Consider the following 11119-nt stretch of genomic DNA (forward strand, 5'->3'; position numbering starts at 1 on the left):
TTTGGTGACGAGAAATGATACTAAAACATGCCGTATTTGCGTATAAATTTTATTTTTCTTTTTAAGGGGTAACGCTTCCTGTTTCCTGTACATCATCACCCTCCTCATTGCGTCGAGGAAAATTAAAAATTGACGTTAGGCTCTGCGCTGGCCCTTCGTTTTTAAGCAATTTTATTTGTTTCGTTTAGTCGCCGTCCAATTCACGCACCATGAGTGCTTTTGCTTTTTGTGGAGACGTTTTGCGCAGGGCATCTGGACGAGATCGCCAACGTCAACATTAGCGAAGCTGCACGGCCTGCTGTGGCTTGATTATTCACGAACTGGCCACCTTAGTCCTCAGGTAAATACAAGAACCAACAAATCTTGAATCATGGACTAAATTCATTCATAGAGGTATATCTGGAAATAACAAACTCATAAAGATGAATGATATACAATGCATTACGTCTGTGTAAGCTCTCAGTCGTACAGGAGTGGTCCATCTCTCATCGATATACAGTGCATGTTTCTTCGTTAACAAGCTGAGAAGCTAGTTACTAAAGTAAATGCAACATTATCTTTGCCCAACCATCCAAACCATAAACCGAGGAATTTGGGGCATTCACGCAATTTTCTTTTGCAATTCTGATGAATTAAATGTATTGCATCTATTATTGAATGACCTATTTTATGTGTCTTATGACAGGCTCGGCACCATGAATTTGGTTCGTGTGGTGTGCCGCCACAAGACAGCGCTGTTCCTGTGCACCGTGTCCACCTTTGCTGTGGTCCTTGTCTTTTTGGCCAAATGCACCTCAGAAACCCTAAAGCAGGGTCATGGTGAACCACCGGGCTTTGCCCCCCGTGCCAGCGCTTTACATCCCCGTCCGGAGCAGCATGACCGATCCGCCCTTACCAAAGACCAGTCAGCATTCCTCGTAGTCCTCATCACAACAGGGCCCAAGTATACAGAGCGCAGGAGTATCATCCGGAGCACATGGCTGTCCAAGCGGGACTCAGATGTTCTAGCCATGTTTGTTGTAGGAACTCTGGGGCTTTCCGACGAAGACCTTGAGAACCTCAATGTAGAGCAAGGGCGTCACAAGGATCTTCTCCTCTTGCCCGAATTGAAAGATTCTTACGAAAATTTGACCATGAAGGTACTGCACATGTTCTCCTGGCTGGACCGCAATGTGGACTTCAAATTTGTCCTCAAAGCAGATGATGACACATTTGCACGCTTGGACCTTCTTAAAGAGGAGCTGCGTGGGAAGGAGCCCACTCGCTTGTACTGGGGTTTCTTCTCTGGCCGAGGGCGAGTGAAGACAGCTGGGAAATGGCGGGAAAGCTCTTGGGAGCTCTGCGACTACTACATACCCTACGCCCTAGGCGGCGGCTACATCCTGTCATCCGACCTGGTACGATATGTGCATCTTAACGCAGGCTACTTCAAGATATGGCAGAGTGAGGACGTGTCTTTGGGCGCATGGCTAGCTCCGGTGGATGTTCGGCGGACGCACGACGCGCGCTTTGACACGGAATACAAATCGCGCGGTTGCAACAACAAATATTTGGTGACACATAAGCAAAGTCTGGAGGACATGCTGGAGAAGCACCAGATGCTTCAGCGGGACGGCAGGCTCTGTAAGGAGGAAGTTAGGTTGCGACTCTCATATGTGTATGATTGGGGTGTGCCCCCCTCGCAGTGCTGCCAAAGAAAGGAAGGCGTTCCTTAATTCATCTCCCTGTCACTTCGCTAAAATCGACATCCAGTCCCTTATTTAAGTCCCTTCTCATTGTGTTTACACTACAACCTCCATTGTAGCTTTGTGTTCTCCTCATAAATCCCCAAAATGATTTGATTTGAGTGGATAAAAAAATGTGAGCATTTGGGGCAATCAAAGAAAGGTATTACAAGCGTGTACAATTTTGTGAGCACATAGTTTTATATATTAATAGCCTTTTTAAATTGCTGTTTAATTTTGACTATCGTATTTATTCACAGATTGACCTCGCTGTGCTGCTCGTGCTATGTATTAATCCTTATCAATTTAAAGAAATAAATTCCGCAACCCATTTTTGCCAGAAATACAGAAAATAGTGTGAAAATAGTACTGAGAAATCATTGTAATCAAGTGAGGCAGACTTAGCGAGTGGCAACGTAAAATGGCCGCCCGTGGCATCACTTTGACATCACCTGATGTAAGACACTTATATTATGAGGAAACACTGTAATGCTGAAATACGAGTATGCTCTCTAATGTCTATTGGTGCGACTAGTGTCATTCTAATATTCTACTAACCAACATCAAGCTCTTTTTTATGAAATGGACTTTTGCTTGTATCGTGATTTTCCACCTACGCGGTTCTCAAAGCACTTTCTTTACACTGACTCCTCACTCCCCTACTGATGACAGATAGCAGCATGAGCAGCAACTGGGTTCATTGACTTGCTTAAGGACACTCGGACTTGGTTACATGGGGGGGAAACATGGAGCTTTGTCGCCCTCTTCTGCCTCTTTTTTGGTGCTACATGAAGTTTTCAGACCAGCCAAGTACAGCCAAATGCATTGACGTGATGGAAGGACTGCTACAATGTGTCCTTTTTTCGGTCAGGGGCGTTCCTTCAGTGACGTAATGTACGGACCCGTCACAAACTCAAAAACAAGACTTCCGGAATATTCAGTGTGAGTCTTAAAACGTAAAATATATCTTTGTAAACTACGCTCAGTAGAAGTCATTTGAAGCCATTTTACAAATTATGGACACAACTTGTCCGGAGACGTCGTTTGAACTAGTAAGTTTCACTTCTGAGAATTGTTTTAAAATTCGCAGAGAACTATTGAGCTTGCAGGAGCACTAGCAATGCGAAGCTAACATTAGCACTGTAAACAAAACATTGGTATCATACTTAATTGAAATTATCCTTTACTATAATGTCAAGTGTTCTTAGTTTGAGGTTTTATTACAAATCGAAGCATGACAACTCACCTGCCGGGAGGAAATGTGATTATTTTGTAAACATTTTAAGCTCTCCCTTTACGATTTAATTCCCGTGAAATTCCAATGAACTGTCAACAGATGTCCTCACATCTTCTTTCTTTGTTATTTTCGCTGAAGCATCACTAAACATTCATATGCTAATGCTTGAGGGATAAAATTTCCGTTTCAAAAGAGCCAAGAATAAGTTTGTCACATCTAGTGTTTCGTGTTTTGGTGGTTTTGAACTTAAACATCACTTTCTGTCTTCAGTAGCTTCGAGTAGAGGTCAATACAGTCCACTGTTACATATTTCCTCCCGTTGAACCTCTTCCTAACATCTGTCCACTTAAAATTTCAGCCTGGAGATTCATACATTCAATTATATTGTGTTTTTAATATTTATATTTATTGTTAATTTATTATGCAGTAAGCACACTGGTTGTTATGATGGTATATGAGGAAGCACAGTGAATTTGTATTTTTAAAGTTATGATTAACAGTCCATGTTTTTCCTGCAAATGGAGTTGGTACAGTGTATGAAAGACGAAATGGTTGAATGTTTTCTTCTGCAGGCTTTCCTGGTTCTTCGTGAGGTCAGTCGCTGAGAGTTTTGAAAGGCGCTTATAAATGAAATGTATTATTATTATTATGTGTAAGGTGTGTCATGACAACGGACAGACTAAAGTCCACACGTTTCTGGAGCGTTGTTGCGGACGACAGAATCAATATTAAAAATTGTCAAGGATGCCAATGCCAGCAGGTCGAGGGTTTTTTTTGGGGGGTGGGGGGTGGTCTATTCTGATGTTTTCTAAGTTGACATCACTCCCTGATCATACAACACATGTTCCAAAACATCTCCCACCTGTTACAATAGAGTGGATGATGATAAGATATTTTTTCGTACTGTTTTGAACTGGTTGTGTTTTTTTTTGTAATTGTGCATCATCTTCCCTGACTGTTATTAAAATGATGTTCTGTCGCATGTATTCATTGTCTGGATGGTTTATACATTTCCAGCTTTCATCAATCAATCAGTCTGTTTGTATTAATCACTAAAAGGCATTTTATTTATGCAGTATATGTAACATTAAAGGACAACCGACGTCGGTTTTTGTTTTTTAACTGACATCAGGAAAACGTTTTATGGCATCTAAAATACCCAAAACACGCAGTATGATATTTTTAGTCAAATGCAAAACACCAATAAAAATGTCTTAAAGTGTCCAAAATCTGCAAAAAATTGAGCTGCGAATTGGGCATTTTCAGAAAGTCCCGCCCCCAGTTTGTGACGTCATGCGAAGACGTCTTGCATTGCTGCAGAATCAAAACAATGGCTTCAGATTCGGAGAATATGCTCTCTTGTTACAAATCCAGTTATGAATATGATTCAAATAGTTCTGAAGAGGAACGCATACATGTTTGCAATCGATTAAAGAATTTATTTGTGCCATTTTGAGGGGAAAATCTCTCACCCAAAAAAAGAGGCACATAATGGCGACCTCCTGTGGCCACCTCCGCTTCCACAGGCTGATAAATTCCTTATATGGCGCTTGGAAGGCGCTCGGAAGGCTATAAGAGGGCGTCTTATAGCCTTCCGGCGGCATTTAGGTGCAACACGAGGTCCCCAGACAACACAAGTACAGCAAAATACATTGACGTGATGGAAGGACTGCTACGAAGCGTCTTTTTTACGGTCAAGGGCGGTCCTTTAGTGACGTCACGTACGGACTCGTCAACAACTCAAACACAAAACTTCCTGAATATTCAGCGTGAGTCTTAAAACGTAAAATATAGCTGTATGCCGTGGAATCTTTGTAAAATACGCTCAGTAGAAGTCATTTGAAGCCATTTTACAAATTATGGACACAACTTGTCCGGAGACGTCTGTTGTCTTTTAAGGACAGTGAAGGTTACTTTGGCAGTACTAAAAATGTTAATGACATTTTCAGCAAACAAGCATTTATGTGTAATGCTGCGAGATGTACAATTTCAAAGTGACTTAGATTAACACTGGTAAAGTCAACCCATCTGCACACTGCAGAGAAAATAAATCAGAGTGAAATGTGCTACTGAGAATCCATACAGGTGAAATTACTTCTTTGCCAGGAAGAGCCCCTCCAGTTGGACCTAAACAGAAGGAGGTTTAAGAATAATAAAATAAACCAGAATTACAATGCTTGCTGTAGTATTGTGATGCAAGACCTTGAGCTGCTGGTTGTTTTTCCTCAGGGTCTGAATCTCCTCTGTATTCTTCTTTTCCTGCACTTGTTGTTTTTCAGCTGCTATTATTTTCACATCCACACATTTCTTTTTTTGTTGCTCCAATTGCTCCATCAGCTCTTCGACTAAATTTGTCAAATCTGAAAGCTATACAAAAAAAAACAGCAATATAAGTACTCCAAATGTGTGACTAAAACTTTGATAGCTTACATCACATTCACTCCTCACGAAACGGTTGGGATGTTATAATTTCGGGTGACTTTTCCTTATTAATCTGTGATTCTTACCCTGTCCTTCAGGGCCACCTTGTCCTGTTCATCATGCAGGGCTTTCCGCACACCAAAAACCATACTGCTTTCATAGAACGCCTGATAAGCAGCGATGGTCATTCGGATCTCGTCTCTTACCCGCAGCAACATTAGGCCCCTCTCAGGACAAATGAGGACCACCTGTCTGATCAGTTCATCTAACGAATGACAAAAGTTGATATCAAACCAGTAGACAACCAAGAGAAGTGTAAGGATCAAGTACTTACCAAAGCACTCTGTGTATAATTGTCTTCTCAAAGGGCAGATTCCAGTCTCCATGGCACGTGTTTGCAGTAGCTTCTTGTCCAATTCTCCCTCCAGATTCACCACATCCAATCGAGTGGATGGTTCACCGCACACTCTTTGAGTCCACTCTCTGTTTGCCCCCTCCCATTTCCTGGCAAGGCGAGGCGTCAATAAATAACAATTAAAGGACAACTGACGTCTCCGGACAAGTTGTGTCCATAATTTGTAAAATGGCTTCAAATGACTTCTACTGAGCGTATTTTACAAAGATTCCACCGCATGTAGCTATATTTTACGTTTTAAGACTGAATATGCAGGAAGTCTTGTTTTTGAGTTGGTGACGAGTCCGTACGTGACGTCACTAAAGGAACGCCCCTGACCGAAAAAAAAAAGACACATTGTAGCAGTCCTTCCATCACGTCAATGTATTTTGCTGTATTGTTTGGTCTGAAAACCTTGTGTTGCACCCAAAAGCCGCCAGAAGAGGGTGTCCAAGCTCCATATAAGGAATTTATCAGCCTGTGGAAATGGAGGTGGCCACAGGAGGTCGCCATTTTGTGCCTCTTTTCTGGTTATCGTTTCTCCCCAATGTTGCCTCAAAATAGCATGGAATAAATTATTTAATCGATTGCAAACATGTATGCTTTCCTCTTCAGAACTATTTGAACCATATTCATAACTGGAGGTGTAATAAGAAAGCATATTCTCCGAATCTGAAGCCATTGTTTTGATTCTCGAGCAATGCAAGTCGTCTTGGTGTGACGTCACGAACTGGGGGCGGAACTTTCTGAAAATGCCCAATTCGCAGCTCAATTACCTGGGTGGAAACATGAGATTGAGAATGTCCTCATTTTTCTGCTTGATGTCTTCAAGCGTGGCTATTATGGATTTACGAGGGCGTAGTAGCAAAGAGTCAACGGGCTGATGAGATTTCGACTTTGAGACTTTTGGAGGACGTCCCTGAAATAAGAAACGTTTGTATTTAAAATTCACTTCAAAAAATTGGAGCCAAGTCCGGGCCAAACTTATGAATGTTTAAAATGTAAAAAGCAGATTTAAATTGGATGTCAATTTTAAATAAATCAGTCAGTAGGGTATTGCAGTAAGTAGGGTATTGTTGCCAATAGTACATACAACATAACATCACCTTTTGCACAGCGATGCAGTGTAACTTGAGAAATAATGTGTTAATTCTGCTTTATTTTTGGACATAAGAAACATTGCTCCTAAATGGGAAGAAGAAAACCGTTCCATTATATATTTAAACATTGATATACTGCATTATAATATACGGAGTATTTTGTGTATCTATATCAACATTTTAATCATAACATATTAAAACATAATTAGTATTACTCACCTTTGATAATTTTTTATCTGCACTTTTGGGAACTAAAACTGGGCGATCATATCTTAATAGAGATTTGGCGGGTGCATTCATGATGAGCTCCAAAATAAATATTTAAATTCTATATTTTGAAAAATTCCCAAAGATACAGTCCCATCTGTCATTTTTATGCCAAAACAAAACAAATCATATTTTGAGCGTCACCTGCACCACGTTTAAAGCATTGTATTACATGGAACCGAGTTAAACAGATTGTTTACTATTTGAAATCATGCCACCTGCGAAAACGTCACCAGCAGCGACATCATCGCTTGTCATTCATGTCGTGTTTAAAAAAAGAGACGTGATAAGGGCATATTTTACCAATGTCACGGCTAAGGTGGAATTTTGAAAAGTTCTATTCACGTTGTGGTGGCGTCGTGCAAAATCGATTATATTACGTGGGCGTGTTTTACGATGTTGCAAATCGTAAATTCCGCCAGGGGGCAGTCGTGCGCGATACGCGCCAAGCAAAGAAGTAAACTGAGGTTTGAATCCGGAAACGTCAATCCAGTGACTGCGAAGTCCAATTCGCTAGCTTCCCTTTCCTAAAACCCATGATGGCGTTTTGATGGACTTAAGTTAACTGTAACGTGACGTCGATAAAAGGCCACTGCGAATATGACAAATGGTAAGTATTATTTACTAAAATGCGAGTTGAATAAATGTCAGCGGCAGAATACGATTGTTACCGACGTTGACGAAAGCTAACGTCAAGTTAGCTGTGTACGTGGCCCCGGAGCGTTTGCTTCAGTTACAAAAGCAGAGTCTTCTCTACTAATTTATCAGTCTAGAATGGTTTCAAGTTGTCATTTGAATCACACACGACCATTCATAGCGAAACAGATTTGTCTTGCCCTGAATTCCGGTCACTTTCTTCGACCAGCGGATTTGAACATACAGGACTCGCTTGATGTTTTTTTCCCCTTCCAACGAAACCCAAATTAGTGAATACTGTTGTAGAGTACACGTACACAGCATTCAACCTTTATAAACCAACGCGAAACGCCGTCGTTATCTTGCCATCAACTTTTTTATTGTCAGTTCAATTGAATATATTTCAAGTGCCTTCAAGATTTGATCAGTAGCACCTACACACTTACAAATCAAACCAACTCAAAGAATGACATGAGCTTTGACGACTTTGAAAATCTTGAATATCATGACATCACTGATTTGCATTTTTGTGCCCTTTGTGCATAGTGTACTCTTTCGATGGCATCCTGGTGTTTGGGCTGCTCTTCATCTGCACGTGTGCATACTTCAAAAAGGTTCCTCGCCTCAACAGCTGGCTGCTGTCGGAGAAGAAAGGAGTTTGGGGAGTCTTTTACAAAGGTTGGTGTGTTTTAATTCTAATTTTGTTCCATGATAAAATGCAGCTGTAGTATTATTCCACAATAAGCTGCTACTTTGTAAAACAATGTAACACTCATTTACTTCAGTGCCTCGTGACACGATGTCCTTGCGGAAACAGACTGGTAAAGCACTCTCGGTTAGGATTGTCTTATTTTAGTCAGTCATGCAGATTTTAGTCAGGCTCATGCATCGATGAAAAGTTTTTTCCAGCCGTCATCTGATGGGGGCTGAAGAAACCTTTTCATCGACGGACCACTCCTGTACGACTGAGAGCTCATTCAGTTTTAACATGATATAATTTCCTGTATCATAAATATACAGTGAGACCTTGGCTTACGAACTTAATTGGTTCCCAGACAGAGTGTGTAAGGCGAAAAGTGTGTACCCCCAAAAAAAATTCCCATAGGAAACCATTAAAATGAGAATAATCCGTTCCCAGGTTTCCATAAAATATAATTTTCAACTAAATAAGCCTTAAAACTACACACAACATACCTTATTCTATGTATAACGTATGTGCTATTGTATTGTAATGAAAGAAATACACTGCACTATATAATAAAGTCACTTTATTTACATTTGTGATGGTCATTGATGGCTTGATGGAATGGCGTTGGACTTCAGAGGGAATTGTTAATTGCTAATGTGCATCATTATCTAAGGTTATTATATATTTTAAGGTAAAACATATTTTACATGCGTATATCTTTTGATTGTTTCTTTGTAGCTGCAGTCATTGGAACACGGCTCCATATTTCTGTGGCAATCTGCTGTGTGGTCATGGCTTTCTATTTGATCTTCCTGAAATGATGAAACCGGACTAGATTGGGACGCTTCGAACTGGCACAAGCGAGTGTTGAACTCGGTGAGGTCATGCCTCGTCCTTGCGGGACAACAAATGGACCATGTGACCCATGACGTCACAACAGGTCATGGACTTGCTTTGATAGATGAGTCTACGCTGCCCCCTTCTGGTGACCGGGGAGATAACGGTTCCCCAAAACAGATGAGGTCATCCTGAATCCACCCCTTGGTTTTATTGCGAGGACGAGAGAAGTGGGCGGGCCCTGTGGCGTCACTCTTGTTTTCAACTCATGCTGTTTTTCTCTTTTTCATCCACATTATTATTTATCCTGGAGGTATGGCAATGAGTCATCGTATTGTTGGCCTCTGCAGCATGAATTTAGTTTGGGTGAGCAGTTTAAAACGGAAAAAAAATGTATTTTCCCCCGGTTACCTCAGCCAGGCTTCTTCAGTGGCTGGATAAAGAAATATAGTATGTATTTTGACACAATTGTGTAACCTTTCACCATTGTATTCCTCACAAACCAGATGGATTTGAAACAGGTTCTTGCCTCACACAACTCAGCCCCATTTTAATTGTATAACGAATAATCTTATTTTTTTAAATTAGTCTAATGATTACTGTTACAAATGGATGTTTGTACCAATTGAACCAACATGTCTATTCAATCTGCCTCTATATGCCTATAATGCAAAATAAGGGCAGCACTGTAGTTGTGACTTTTTCAGAAATGATTGGGGAGGGAATACAATTGAATATTGAGTAAAATGTCAGCTACACAAATTGTCTGTTTTTATTTAAAAAAAAAAGCATTTGCTTCAGGTTCTCACTCTTGTGTTATTTTTTTTTGTTTCCTAACATTTTTTCAGTGAGTGTGACATCAAGATTGTTTCAGTCTACTGCAATTAGGAGAACAGCGTCCATCTGATGTGTACAGTAATCACAGATATTGATTTTATGTGACTCCCACGATGAACAGTTTGTGTTCCCCGAGTTTGACAGAAGTACTCAAAATTATCCAACCCTTCCAAGGTATTTTCAGTGTTTGAAATAACGCCTGCCCAGAGGCCCGGTGCGTACAACTTTTACATTGAGCGTATAACTTTCAAAACGTCTCGGCCCGGTGGCCGACAACTTCTTCAACAAAAACAAAAAAAAGTTTTTTTTTTCTCCAAATCAAACGTTTGCTTTATTCAACAAAGCAAAAGCTACAAGCAAACCGCTAAAGCCACTTGAACTCCTATTTCGAAGCGCCTTTCAAAACTCTCAAATACACTTTACAGTCACGGTATAATGTACGTTTACGTTTTTGTAGCGTCATAAATTTTGTTAGCTTCTTTTGAAGCTTTCTTCTGGGGCTGAGGTTGGCAGCCAATCAGAAGCCTGCTTCGTTCTTGGGACTTTCCCGAGCATTATACGGTCATGCATGTCAGGAATATGATTTTCTAAAGTCGATGCACAAAACCTCAGCCCTAGAAGAAAGATTCAAAAGAAGCTAACAAAATTTATGACGCTACAAAACGTAAACGTACATTATACCGTGACTGTAAAGTGTACTTGAGAGTTTTGAAAGGCGCTTAGGAGTCCACGGGGCTTTTAGCGGAGCATTTGTGGTAGGTACAGTAAAGTCTCGTTATATCGATAGTTCCGGTTATATCGATACGATTTCTATGCACGCACGGAGAAAATTACATACAAACAGGGTCGGCTATATCGATAGTCCCGGTTATATCGCTATTTTTCGGACTCCCTTGAATATCGATATAACGAGACTTTACTGTACTTCCTTAATTTAAAAACATACTTTATACGTCTCAACAATGTTGTTTTTTTTTG

General features: G+C 40.6%; 3 protein-coding genes across 3 annotated transcripts; 2 read left to right on the forward strand and 1 right to left on the reverse strand.

The window, feature by feature from the left end:
• The first annotated feature begins 199 nt into the window (after positions 1-199).
• Positions 200-3918, forward strand: b3galt6 (beta-1,3-galactosyltransferase 6). Its single transcript, XM_089009701.1, has 2 exons — positions 200-340; positions 686-3918. The coding sequence occupies exon 2, from the start codon at positions 696-698 to the stop codon at positions 1713-1715; it is 1020 nt and encodes a 339-aa protein (XP_088865827.1). The 5' UTR covers positions 200-340; positions 686-695; the 3' UTR covers positions 1716-3918.
• A 170-nt stretch (positions 3919-4088) lies between these two features.
• On the reverse strand, positions 4089-7176 carry LOC148890024 (axonemal dynein light intermediate polypeptide 1-like). Its single transcript, XM_089009703.1, has 6 exons — positions 7096-7176; positions 6553-6695; positions 5717-5886; positions 5469-5647; positions 5164-5328; positions 4089-5088 (listed from the first exon to the last, which is right to left on the reverse strand). Exons 1-6 carry the CDS (start codon positions 7174-7176, stop codon positions 5053-5055), a joined length of 774 nt encoding a protein of 257 aa, XP_088865829.1. The 3' UTR covers positions 4089-5052.
• Positions 7177-7594: 418 nt separating this feature from the next.
• On the forward strand, positions 7595-10112 carry tmem167b (transmembrane protein 167B). Its single transcript, XM_089009706.1, has 3 exons — positions 7595-7753; positions 8326-8457; positions 9206-10112. Exons 1-3 carry the CDS (start codon positions 7744-7746, stop codon positions 9286-9288), a joined length of 225 nt encoding a protein of 74 aa, XP_088865832.1. The 5' UTR covers positions 7595-7743; the 3' UTR covers positions 9289-10112.
• The last annotated feature ends 1007 nt before the right edge of the window (positions 10113-11119 follow it).

Source organism: Hippocampus bargibanti, linkage group LG12 (genome assembly GCF_051943395.1).
Source record: "Hippocampus bargibanti isolate YZ-2025 linkage group LG12, ASM5194339v1, whole genome shotgun sequence".
Lineage (NCBI taxonomy): Eukaryota > Metazoa > Chordata > Actinopteri > Syngnathiformes > Syngnathidae > Hippocampus > Hippocampus bargibanti.

Bases quoted from the DNA above. Each gene is read 5' to 3' on its own strand.
- LOC148890024 (XM_089009703.1), bottom strand. From the start codon at position 7,176: ATGAATGCACCCGCCAAATCTCTATTAAGATATGATCGCCCAGTTTTA. The intron at 6,696-7,095 runs GTGAGTAATACT...TTCTTATTTCAG, and splicing joins CAGATAAAAAATTATCAAAG to GGACGTCCTCCAAAAGTCTC. The intron at 5,089-5,163 runs GTCTTGCATCAC...CCTTCTGTTTAG, and splicing joins AAAACAACCAGCAGCTCAAG to GTCCAACTGGAGGGGCTCTT.
- tmem167b (XM_089009706.1), top strand. The intron at 8,458-9,205 runs GTTGGTGTGTTT...GTTTCTTTGTAG, and splicing joins TTGGGGAGTCTTTTACAAAG to CTGCAGTCATTGGAACACGG.
- b3galt6 (XM_089009701.1), top strand. From the start codon at position 696: ATGAATTTGGTTCGTGTGGTGTGCCGCCACAAGACAGCGCTGTTCCTG.